General features: G+C 33.4%; 2 protein-coding genes across 3 annotated transcripts in view; both read right to left on the bottom strand.

Annotated features, from left to right (window-relative positions):
* LOC129919405 (uncharacterized) overlaps positions 1–13445 on the bottom strand; it is a 194577-nt gene that overhangs the window by 149278 nt on the left and 31854 nt on the right. The window lies entirely within an intron of this gene.
* On the bottom strand, positions 11277–12885 carry LOC129919411 (kelch-like protein 4). The gene is made up of 3 exons (XM_056000279.1): positions 12757–12885; positions 11621–12701; positions 11277–11547 (listed from the first exon to the last, which is right to left on the bottom strand). The coding sequence occupies exons 2-3, from the start codon at positions 12677–12679 to the stop codon at positions 11530–11532; spliced, it is 1077 nt and encodes a 358-aa protein (XP_055856254.1). The 5' UTR covers positions 12680–12701; positions 12757–12885; the 3' UTR covers positions 11277–11529.

The following is a 13445-nucleotide window of genomic DNA, read 5'->3' as shown; positions in this document are numbered from 1 at the left end:
TTCTGGGTCGTTGGGATCTTAGATTCCCTTGATATACCAATACATACAAGAGAGTATAAGTCATTAATTGAGTGTGAAATCTGAGCTCTAGTTCTATCTGCTTTTTATGGGTGCTTACGAATATGAGTTATGCGCAAAAAGGTGAGATGGCGCAGTTTTTTGCGGGTGAAATGGCGCATTCCCTACTAGAATTTTTAATTGAGTATAGTTTTAGCATGTGCCATATCACCCTCAAAATATTTTTTTTTAAGTAATTCAGCCAACTTCAAATTTTATAAAATGACGACTAGTTGCAATCTATTATACAGCATGCATTGGTGCTTGACTCCTTCACATCGTTCAACCATTTGTGCAATGAATTTGGCAATAGAAGCCTAAAACAAACTCATGCGCCATCTCACCCACCCTATAGGGGGAGATGGTTTTTTCTTAACTTTTTTTCTATATTAATTTAAAAATATAAATTTTAAATATAAAATTCTGTAAAACAAACAATACGTTGGATATTGAATATAGAACATTTTTGCATTGTTAGAAATATGAAAAGTGGTTTACTTTGAAAAATATGACAAAAACAAAAAAGGTATGCCATCTCACCCGCTTTTACCCTATCTGTACGATGCCCACAAAAAAAGTAAGAATTTTTCAAAGCCAATCATGTCGAAATTTCAAACTGAGATTACGGTACTTTTTGTTCCTACCCTGATGGTGGCTTGTCATCGGCAACAGATCTCTACAGGTGTGGATCTATAAGCTATAGAAGATTTTTGTATCTCCAATAGTTTATTTTTAGTTAAAATTTATGCCGCACTGATGCTAAAAATTTCAGGTGGAGAAAATGGCTACACTTTTTCTTGGATGCTGCCATGGTTCATCAATTTATAAGACGATATCACGTCTTAAATCAAATCAAAAGTGAAAGTAGACCACCCCATCTCTTAAATTTAAAAAAATTCCATACTCATTGCAAATGAGAGGGGATGGAGTAAATGATAGCAAATATTTATGTACCCTTCGTTTTCTCTTATCTTAAAACGCACTCATTCTTATTCTATTTTTATCTGTCAATTGTCAGAATTCAGAATATGTTGCACAGTCTTGGGAATAGGGTATTTTTCTTCTCGTTCGTCGTTCATTTGTTCGTGAGCTGCCAGCCTTGGTGATTGTGATGGCTTTCGCAAAACTGGCAGGTAACCATTTATCACGAATATGTGAAGAAAAAAAAAATTTGTTGTCTTGATGTATGCTGTGCTTCCTTGTTCCATATTTTTTTTTTTTCTTTCGCTAAGAATTCATGTCTGTTTTTCTAGAGTTTTTTTTTCTATTTTTTTGTATAATCATTCCAATAGGGAATAGAATGGGAAACAAACAAAAGAAACATGTCCAACATTAGATAAGTACACATCTTTTCGCAGGATTCTCTCATCGTCGTCGTCGTCTAGGTGGGATATATATCTACTGGAACCTTAACAATTCAACTCCAATTAGCCTCCGGTGGAGTTCCTATGCTAGATGATGCCATTGACACGCAGATACATTACCCTCGAAGGATTACCTTATTTTTTTCGTTTTCAGTATACACTCCGTGTACAGTGACAGAGACTTGAAGAAAAACTTTAAAAAGCTGTAATAAAAAAAAAAGAACAATCTTGCGTATTTTGCTCTCAAGTTTATACCAATGTCATGAAAGTTTTTACGGCTCTGGTTGTTCAGAATAATCAGACACAGTTTTGGTGAATTCATCATTTGAAACCAAATTAGCCAAATACCTTGGAATGACTTTGGATGCAAAGCTAAAGTGGAAAGAGCACATCAAAAACAAAAGAGAAGAACTAAACTTGGAATATAGAAAAATGTACTGGTTACTTGGTAACAACTCTGATTTATCAACCCAAAACAAAATAATGCTGTATAATCAAGTACTCAAGCCTGTTTGGACCTATGGTATCCAATTATGGGGCTGTACAAAGAAAACAAATACCGAAATCATCCAAAAATTCCAAAACAAAGTCCTTCGTGGAATAGTTAATGCACCTTGGTACATAAGAAATAGCGATCTACATCGTGACTTACAAATAGAAACGGTTACAGAAGTTGTTAAAAAATACGCTGTATTGCATAATCAGAGACTTCAAAGTCATACCAATTCTGAAATGGTGTCCGTCTTGAATAAAAGAAACCATGTTCGGAGACAACGAAGAACCAAGCCTTATGAGCTTATGGTCTAAAAAAAACATGGGAAAGTATTAAAAGTTTAAACTTCCCCCAAAGTGATTTTAAAAAGTTAAGAAAGAAAAATCTGATGTCGATCTCTCAAGATTGGTCCTGATAAAGAGGTGGTTTTAGTGGTTAAGAGTCCCACACTACTTGGTGTCGAATACTGCCAAGTGTCTTTTGATGATTTCCTCCCGTCAAAAAAAAAAAAAAAATCATTTGAAACACGGCCTCTTGCGGAACGGAGAAAACACAGGCAATAGTTCCGCAGAAATAGCAGAAAAGATTGCGTTCTTTGGAGGCACAGTAAACAATAGGGAATAGTTCTGGAGAAATAGAAAAGAAAATTACGGTCTTTCGCGGTACGGAACGAAACACAACAGAAATTAGCCTTGGAGCAACAGGACAAAATTGGAAACATCACAAAATATTAAGGCCTGTGGGGACACAAAAAGTTGAATACAAAAGATTAGGAGATCTACTACATAATAAAACGGTCGCTAATAGAGCTGACCAGCTGAGCCTGCTATTGCAATAGCTGCTTTCAATCATTCTGCATCTCAACTGAACAGTGAACAGTGATTGCTCTTCAATATAGCTGCTCACTGCTCAGCTCAAAGCCAAACTTTTTTTCTTATTGCTCTGTACTTTTTTTCTTACATTTACAATGATAAGCATGAAGCGATCAAGTGAACAGTAAAAATGTTCCATTCTCTTAAGGGGTAATAACACCTTGTAAACCACGAAATCGAGCGTCATTTTCATCAGCGTATAAAACAAAGAAGAAATATTATTTTCTTTTGGTGTTTGTTTAGTTTAATTAAGTATATTAATAGGTAACAGAATAGGCTAATGTTAAATTTTGGCGGTGTATTTCAGGATGATAGTAAAATCCTCTGCTCCCATCGGGCGACCAATTAACTCCTACAGTTTTTAACCGATCGGGCTGTACGTAGGATTTTTTTTGAAATATTAATTTTTAAAGAAATGGCATTAGTTTGAAAAAATTATTTCATTCCAAAAACAAAATTCGTTGAAAAAAAATCATAAAATCGTTAAATTTTATTATTTCAAAAAAATCCTACGTACTTCACTAAAGAATAGTATTTTTAAGCTCCACACAAAATTTCAGCCCAATCGGTTAAGAACTGTAGGAGTTAGTTGGTCGCCCGATGGGAGCACAGGATTTTACTATCATCCTAAACTACACCGCCATTTAAAAAATTTCACATCATTACAAAATTTAACATTAGCCTATTCTGTTACCTATTAATATACTTAATTAAACTAAACAAACACCAAAAGAAAATAATATTTCTTCTTTGCTTTATACGCTGATGAAAATGACGCTCGATTTCGTGGTTCACAAGGTGTTATTACCCCTTAAAGATTTCACTGAATTCGTAAGCAAAACTGATCTCTGTTCTTTATAACTGCACTGCTCTTTTTCAGAAAGTGTTCTCCGCTCTTTGAAAATTCAATGGTTTTTTGTGAGCACACTGTTCTTCATATCTAATGATTTGAATAACAATATTAAGAAAAGTTTAAAACATATTTTCAATTATATTTCAAGTTAGGACGAAATCTAAAGAGCAATTTGCGTCTTTAACTGCTATTAAAAGAGTGATTAAATAGCAGCTATTAATCGCAGCTTTTTTATATGGTGCTTACTGCTATCACTGCTCTTTTAAAAACAGTTCTTAGCACACACCTTATGCTTTTTAAAATACAATTATGCAGCGAGTCTTTTATGTTTCATTGAAACTCCTGACATTAATCTATTGATCCAGAGTGTATCCATCACCAGCGGCGGTGCTTTCTCCTTACCCTTAAGGTACAATTTGATAAAAGACATTTAGTAATTTTCCACAAAAAAATATTGTCCTTCATTATGCGTGTCATGTTTACTCGTGAAGATATTTCATCCATCAGATGATGACTAATGCTTATGCGGGACTACAATAGTTTATATACAATTTTTTGGAAACACTTAAGAAAGAAACCCAAGCAGAGCGCGAACAACCATCCCTTACTTTAAAACAGGTGTCCAAAATCCCAGGAAGGGTTTTCATTCTCCTCATGACATTTTTCTATTTTTGTGTGATTTTCGGGAGTGATGTAATTTACTTGATGTTGCAATTGAAGTAGTAGCGGCGGTGTGCTATCCGCATTTCAACTTGTTATCCTGCTTAATAATATAGAGAGACCCGGATATTATACTAGAAACTAGAACTTTTTCATCAACATCAAGAAATTCTTGTTTTCAACATACCCCGCTCCCCTCTTTAGTCTTTGTATAAGGTTAATCTGTGGAATATGATGGGTAATTTCTTTTATTACTATTGTATCATTTGGAAAACTGTGTTTCAGGAAATTCAAAAGCATCATCACTATGAAACGATGGGGGAGGTGTTAGCAACGCCAACAGGGAATGTGGGTGTTGGTGTAGTTTAATGAGGAACGTGGTGTGTACGACGACGACGAAGAAATGGTTCATCTCATTTTCGTGATGTAGGGAATGAGATTACATGGTACAAACTATTTTTTTTTTCTTGGTTTTTGTAGAAAAAAGAACTCTGTGTGTTGAAATGTTTTGCTTGATATTGATTTGATGTCAAACACAAGTTTTTATGAATCTGTTGAAAGTACTAGGAAACATGGAAAATATTTTTTGAACAAAAAAAAACAACATTCAACATAATAGTATTTTTATCCCTTAATAATGGAGTCATTAATTCTCTTAATAGTGGCTCATTGCATCTTTAATTTTAAGGAGAATTGAATTTGTTTTTTTTTTCTTTTCCTTGTTCAGAAAAAAAAAAATTAAAATATTGATCAGAATAGAACATAGCTGACAGGAAATAAAGTTGAAATCAGAAGCCCAAATATTATTTATTACCCGAGAACGATCTTAACTACAAGCTATTTGTACTTTCAAAAAGTTCATAATAGTAGATTCTAGTGAGAAGCATTTAAAATAGCAGCGATTAATAGCTGCTATTTAATCACTCTTTATATAGCAGTTAAAGAAAAAAAAAATTAAAATATTGATCAGAATAGAACATAGCTGACAGGAAATAAAGTTGAAATCAGAAGCCCAAATATTATTTATTACCCGAGAACGATCTTAACTACAAGCTATTTGTACTTTCAAAAAGTTCATAATAGTAGATTCTAGTGAGAAGCATTTAAAATAGCAGCGATTAATAGCTGCTATTTAATCACTCTTTATATAGCAGTTAAAGACACAAATTTCTCTTTAAAATTCTCCCTGACTTGATGATTGAAAATATGGAATACAAAAATGAAAAGTCAAAAAGTTCTATTCTCGATTATTTTAATAAGAAATAACTCCCTGAATGCCTGCACTGAAACAATGGTAATTCAAAAAAAATTTAAATTTTTCGTCATCATCATGTTAAAATTTTCATTACATCTTTGCTTTTTTCATCATTAATCAAATCATTAAATATGAAGAACAGAATTCTCACAAAAAAGTAGTGAAATTTTAAAAAGCCGAGAACAGTGAGCAGTGACGTAACAAAGAACAGAAAGCAGTTTTGCTTATAATGGCAGTGAAATCTTTAAGAGCATCGAACATTTTTATTGTTCACTTGATCGCTTCATTGTAAAATCAAGGATCAAAATAGTGTATAACAAAAATTGGGTGGAATGGTGTTTTTTTCGAAGAGATAGTAAATCTATAATTGGATCCAAAAAGCTTTTTATTCTTGCTTTCTATTCCAAATACAACGTTTTTACCTAATTTCACTGAAATAACACCCTTTTAACCATGATGTTTTTAGACACTTTAGATTCTTGTTTCCAATGTCAAAACAAAATAATTGCTTAATATCAGTGGGGTACCACTCCACTTTTATTATTTTTAATAAATTTATCGCAGATTTTTCTTAATTCCCCCCAAAAAAAAAACACCCTTTCACCTTATTTTTTTTTTCTATAGACATAATTGCAGAATTTTAATAGGGTACCACTATTATTATTTATTTTTTTACAATTTACCGACATTTTCTCTACTCCCAAAAAACACCCTTTCACATGAAAAAAATGTATAGACTTATTTAATTCGTAATTCCCATGGGAAAGACAACAATTTTAATAAATTTCGTAAGGGTACCTTTTACACCATTGATTTTATCGGATTTATCACGAATTTTCCTTATTTCCCAAAAAAACATCCTTTCACCAAAAATATTTGTATAGACTGCTTATATTCTGGGTTTCTGTTATAAATGAAACATTTGTACCAATTTTCATTGATGTAACATTTTTACTTGCGATATAGGTACTATATATCAAGTTATGCATTCGTACAAAAAAAAAAAGTTGAGATAACATTTTTCCATGACATTACGATGGTAGACAATGCCAAAAAAGTGGGTCCCGGAAGTCCGTCTGTCTGTCTGTCTGTCTGTCAGTCTGTCAGTCTGTCAGTCTGTCAGTCTGTCTGTCTGTAAACGAAGCTACAGCCTAAACGAATGAGCCGATTGATGCCAAACTTGGTATGTAGCGTTTTTTGGCGACTCTCCAGAGGGGTTTTTGGAATTAATTTTTTTGGACCAAAAATAACGGTACTTGTCATATACCGATTTTAGTAAAATTGAAATATCTTGAAAACGGCTCCAACGATTTTGTTTAAAAAATTCAAATGTTAGCTTTAAGCTAAGGTCTATCGTTTTATGGAAATTTTGTTTTTTGAAAATCATTATTAACGGTACCTGCCATAGAACCGTTTTTTTCAAATCCTCTTATCTCCGAAACAGCATATTCGATTTCAACGAAACTTTTTGTGAAGAATCATTTATACAATTTAAATATAAACCAAAAATAAAATTTTCAAAAAAATAATTTTTGGATTTTTAAAAAAATTTTGAAAATTTTTTTTTGAAAAATCAAATTTTCGAAAACGGGACATTGAATTTTTTTGAAATTTTGTTTTTAGATGTTGATTAGTGATTTCTACAAAATGGCATACCAATTTTATTTTAAAACTTTTTTTCCAAAAAAATATTTATAAAAAATTAGTTTTTTAAAAAACGGCTCTAACGATTTTGAAAATTTTTTTTCTAAAAATGCATGTTAATATATCAATCAAAACTGCATACTTGTTTTGGCAGGCAATTCAATTTCAGATTTTATTTTAATTTTTTTTTTAAACGAATTTTATTTTTTTTTCCAAATTTCTATATAAAAAGTCTTAAAAAGCAACTTTAACTCTAAGAGCAAGTTCGTGCGACCCAGTCGTGCATTTTATTTTCTCAGTTTTTGTGGTACTAATTCCGAATTTCATCATTTCTTAAAAAAACACCCTTTCACTCAAGATAATTTTGTAGAATCTTTAGATTCTTATAACAAACAAGACTTTTTGCACCAAGTTTGAAAAATTAACAAAATTTATGATACCTTTCTCACACAAAACTCAACCCATCAAAAAAACACACTTTCAACAAAAATATTTTTAAGGAACTTTATGAATCCTTTATTTCTCTAAAACTTTAAGCCCAAATCAGTGTATCATGATTTTCACATGGGTTTTGATTTTTCTTAAAGCAATCATATTGACTTTATTTTTATGTCATTAGATTCAGCATCAAAAAATACCTTAAAAACCTGTGTCATATGATGATATTTGACAAACAATTTTGTTCACTATATTTTTTACCTTCAACCCTTCCCTCTTGTCAGCAACCTTCCACCAAACTTTTTTTATAGACTTTTTTGATCCTTGCTCCTTTTTCCAAAAGCCGCCACTACAGTCACTGACGTGAAGTGAAAAGCGTGAAAAATATTTTTCGTATATCACGCAGTTAGAAGAGGAGTGTTGATGCTGAAAATATTGTAACCGGCCTATTTTTCCACTTAGAAAAAAAAAAATTATTGAAAATTAATGTTAAACGAAAAAAAAATTTATTGAATTTTCAAGTAAACACAAATGAATAATAATAATAAAATTATAAGTTAGATAATTTATCAGTTTTGTTCAATTAATTGCTACAAGACCGTAAGAAGTATTAGGTTTGTATTCAATCAATGGGGACAATGTTATCCATTTATAATTACGATTTGCTTGCACCAAATTCAAATACGTAGAAGTGTTGTCCATGCCACCGCATATGATTAATTGTTTATTCCAAGATGTGCAATGCATATCAGCTAGGGCAAACTTCATTGATTGGGACGAATCTGTCCAGCGATATCTATAGACCGAGAGCCGGGAGCAGATTTCTTGCGTGAGAGGTAACCGATTCATATGAATGTCAGAGGTAGCGTGGGTCATGGTGATGACGAATACCTTAGTCTGCCTGCATTTATTTGGGCCGTTGTCGAGAAAAAGCGCATCAAAAGTACCATTTTTCTGAAAATCGATTTAGTGAGGGTAACCACTTAAAATTTATTGATAACCAACGCCACATACTCACTGATAACAAATATACCAATGGCAGACATTTTAAGTGTGGCCAAAGCCCCGGCAGACTGTCCCGAAAATGCGTTTTTTTTGGCGTTTTTAGACTTTGGGGTAACCACCTAAAATTAATCGCATCCTGTAGCGGTGGACTCCCTGATAACAAAAATACCCATGGCAGACATTTTGAGTGTGGCCAAACCCTCGGCAGACGGTTTTGAAAATGCAGTTTTTCTGAAAATTGATTTATTTAGGGTAACCACTTGAAATTAGTCGCATCCTGTAGCGGTGGCCTCCCTGATAACAAAAATACCCATGGCAGACATTTTGAGTGTGGCCAAACCCTCGGCAGACGGTTTTGAAAATGCAGTTTTTCTGAAAATTGATTTATTTAGGGTAACCACTTAAAACTAGTCGCATCCTGTAGCGGTGGACTCCCTGATAACAAAAATACCCATGGCAGACATTTTGAGTGTGGCCAAACCCTCGGCAGACGGTTTTGAAAATGCAGTTTTTCTGAAGATTGATTTATTTAGGGTAACCACTTGAAATTAGTCGCATCCTGTAGCGGTGGACTCCCTGATAACAAAAATACCCATGGCAGACATTTTGAGTGTGGCCAAACCCTCGGCAGACGGTTTTGAAAATGCAGTTTTTCTGAAAACTGATTTATTTAGGGTAACCACTTGAAATTAGTCGCATCCTGTAGCGGTGGACTCCCTGATAACAAAAATACCCATGGCAGACATTTTAAGTGCGGCCAAACCCCCGGCAGACGCTCCCGAAAATGCAGTTTTTCTGAAAATTTATTTATTTTACTTTTTCACATAACTCGCGTATTATTGGACCTAGCAGAAACAATTGTATAGCAATCTTAAAGCTAATTGAATTTCCTACAGAATATGTTAAATAAGTTTTTTCGATTAAACCTTCGGTTTAAGAGTTAGGGTGGTTTTTTTGAAGCAAGTCAAAGGGTGATTTTCTTATTTTCGTCATATCTCTTTTATTTGAGCTTTATTAAAAATTAATTTGAAGTAAAAGTTGTAGATCTTTTTATTACCTTCATTTATTACATTAACCGTTTTCGATCTGTAGGGAAAAAACTTCAAAAAGTTTGCAATTTTTTATATAGCAAAAAGGTTCTACATAGTACAGGGTAATTTGCAATAAATGTAACAAAAAACCTAGTCGTGTAGGTTGCACTCAGGCAAGAAAAAAATTGTATAGTTTTAGGCGGGGAGGGGTAAAAAGATTACAATTTTTTATATAGGAAAAAGCTATATAAAAAAATGCAAACTTTTTGAAGTTTTTTTCCTACAGATCGAAAACGGTCTGTCAAATCGAAAAACCGTTAATGTAATAAATGAAGGTAATAAAAAGATCTACAACTTTTACTTCAAATTAATTTTTAAAAAAGCTCAAATAAAAGAGATATGACGAAAATAAGAAAATCACCCTTTGACTTGCTTCAAAAAAACCACCCTAACTCTTAAACTGAAGGTTTAATCGAAAAAACTTATTTAACATATTCTGTAGGAAATTCAATTAGCTTTAAGATTGCTATACAATTGTTTCTGCTAGGTCCAATAACACGCGAGTTATGTGAAAAAGTAAAATAAATAAATTTTCAGAAAAACTGCATTTTCGGGAGCGTCTGCCGGGGGTTTGGCCGCACTTAAAATGTCTGCCATGGGTATTTTTGTTATCAGGGAGTCCACCGCTACAGGATGCGACTAATTTCAAGTGGTTACCCTAAATAAATCAGTTTTCAGAAAAACTGCATTTTCAAAACTGTCTGCCGAGGGTTTGGCCACACTCAAAATGTCTGCCATGGGTATTTTTGTTATCAGGGAGTCCACCGCTACAGGATGCGACTAATTTCAAGTGGTTACCCTAAATAAATCAATTTTCAGAAAAACTGCATTTTCAAAACCGTCTGCCGAGGGTTTGGCCACACTCAAAATGTCTGCCATGGGTATTTTTGTTATCAGGGAGTCCACCGCTACAGGATGCGACTAGTTTTAAGTGGTTACCCTAAATAAATCAATTTTCAGAAAAACTGCATTTTCAAAACCGTCTGCCGAGGGTTTGGCCACACTCAAAATGTCTGCCATGGGTATTTTTGTTATCAGGGAGGCCACCGCTACAGGATGCGACTAATTTCAAGTGGTTACCCTAAATAAATCAATTTTCAGAAAAACTGCATTTTCAAAACCGTCTGCCGAGGGTTTGGCCACACTCAAAATGTCTGCCATGGGTATTTTTGTTATCAGGGAGTCCACCGCTACAGGATGCGATTAATTTTAGGTGGTTACCCCAAAGTCTAAAAACGCCAAAAAAAACGCATTTTCGGGACAGTCTGCCGGGGCTTTGGCCACACTTAAAATGTCTGCCATTGGTATATTTGTTATCAGTGAGTATGTGGCGTTGGTTATCAATAAATTTTAAGTGGTTACCCTCACTAAATCGATTTTCAGAAAAATGGTACTTTTGATGCGCTTTTTCTCGACAACGGCCCAAATAAATGCAGGCAGACTAAGGTATTCGTCATCACCATGACCCACGCTACCTCTGACATTCATATGAATCGGTTACCTCTCACGCAAGAAATCTGCTCCTGGCTCTTAGACTACTATCATTATCGTATATTTCAACATCTTCACAATAATAGTGCTTTGTACTTATTATTATTATACCGCCAAGTTTGTAAAGTTTTCCATCAAATTCTGTTAATCCAAACAATAATGGTGGAGTATCGTGAATATACTTTGATATCCAATCATTCGTGTTATGATTAAAGATATCTATGGTCTTAGATTCAGAACTCATTACATACAAGTTTCCATTTACAGCAGCAGCTTTGGGATTTACAAACACTGTATTCATTGGAGTCACGTTCTGCCATTTATCTGTGGAAAAGTTGAATTTTTCTACAAGACGTGAGTCTTTGCTAAAAACATACAATTCATCATTTAGCAATACCATGCCGTTAAATTCACTTTTTACATTCCTGCTAGGTAAGTTTGTGACTTCATGAGTCTGGAGATCAAAGCATAATATAGGTTTTCCAACAGCTCCAAAAATAAGCTTATTTTTGACCGCTACAACATTCATAAAAGAAGTTGGTAGATTTGGAAATGACTCGATTGTCCAAATGTTAAGTTTGTCATCATACGTTTGTATTTTTCCACCTCCCACAAATAGAAGGCTAGGTTTGATAAGTTTTGAGAACGCCATTGGTTTGCTTCTTTGCCACTCGGGTAGTAAATGCCATTCAAGCCAAGAGCAGACCATTTCAACACATTCCATTTGCTTAGGCAGTTTGGATCTATGTTCTTTGATAAAATTCGGACTTAAAAGCCAGTAACGAATTTTGGACAACAATTTGATGGCACTTTGTTCCCGATTCAATTTGTCGTGCTCCATCCATTTGATCAGATTCAAATAAACAACCTCCTCCGAGCTTACACAAAGCTCTTCACTTGAAATAATTTCTGCCAATTGATGTTCATCGAGCTGAAGAATGTCATTTTCCTTGCAAATTTTTTCGAAATTCAAACTCGCAAATTTTAAGGCTCTCTTGTAGAGTTCAAGCAATTCGTGTTGATCAGCAAACAATGCTATTTCCAAACAATTTTTGGCGTTTAAATTTTCCGCCATTGAATTATAACACTCGGTGATAAGTGGTTGAATTTGCAAAAATGTTGCAGCTCTCAAAATCTCCTTCATCGTGTCACTTTGAAGTTGAATTTGCCCGGTGTACAAAAATGTTAGTACAAGTTGCAAGACTTTTCCATTTATCTCGTGAATTTTAACTTCAGTCGATGAGGATTCCTTTAGGCTACCTCCAAACATTGCCATGAAATAATCACTTGCTGCTGACAGGACACATTTGTGTGAATTGAATTTTATACCATCGGAAGAAATGATGCAAATATCTGAAAATTGTCCATTCTCACTGAATGTGAGAAGTTTTTCACATAATTTCGTGGTAAAATTGTTTAAATGGTTGATCGGAGTAGAAGATTTTTGTTCTTGCATCTTTGGTAGACTTTAAATGAAGCTAAAAGAAATTTTCCAAATTATTTTTTTAAAGATTTATTTTTTCGTATTTTCACCTTTTTTACGTTTTCTTTTTTTTAAATTTTGAATCAATACTGCCTTGCTCCTTTGTTATCAAGAAAAAATTTTAAGTATTTATAAAAAGTTGTGAACTTTTTGATTTTCAAAATATTTTGCAAGTGTTTTAGAAACAAGTTTTATTTAAGTATAAATTAATTTTAATTAACGAATACATAAGCGGATAATGAAAAGCTGCAGTTAATTTCAGAGTCATAAACTACCCTAATTACTGTGTCCGTCTGTTTCTCGAGCTGCAGCCTATAATACTACTGAAGCGATTTGCTTCAAACTTGGTAGTTAAAAGTTTTGATCTATTTCTCGAGAGGAAAATGAAATTTTTTTAGGACCAAAATTAACGGTACTTTCCATATGACTAAAATGGAAAAGTTTGCTTTTCTCAAAAACGGCTCCTACGTTTGTAGCATTTCAAGGTATAAGTTATGGAAAATCCTCTTTCGTATTTAAGTTACCTATAATTATTTTTATAGTAACCCAATGGAGCAGTAATTCAGTTCTAAATATATCTATTTATATTGTAAGTTTGAACTTACCTATTTGAAAAACATGCAGCAACATTTTAGCCGCTGTCAAAACTGTTAAAATAAAAATTCTGAATAAGAATAACAATAATATAAATTTTGTCTATACTTATCTCACAAATGCGGTAACTCAGTGGTAACACAAT

The sequence above is a fragment of the Episyrphus balteatus genome, chromosome 4 (genome assembly GCF_945859705.1).
Source record: "Episyrphus balteatus chromosome 4, idEpiBalt1.1, whole genome shotgun sequence".
In the NCBI taxonomy this organism is placed as follows: domain Eukaryota; kingdom Metazoa; phylum Arthropoda; class Insecta; order Diptera; family Syrphidae; genus Episyrphus; species Episyrphus balteatus.
The sequence above is the reverse complement of the archived record's forward strand: the minus strand, read 5'-3'. Positions and strand labels throughout refer to the sequence as shown.

Bases quoted from the DNA above. Each gene is read 5' to 3' on its own strand.
- LOC129919411 (XM_056000279.1), bottom strand. From the start codon at position 12,679: ATGCAAGAACAAAAATCTTCTACTCCGATCAACCATTTAAACAATTTT.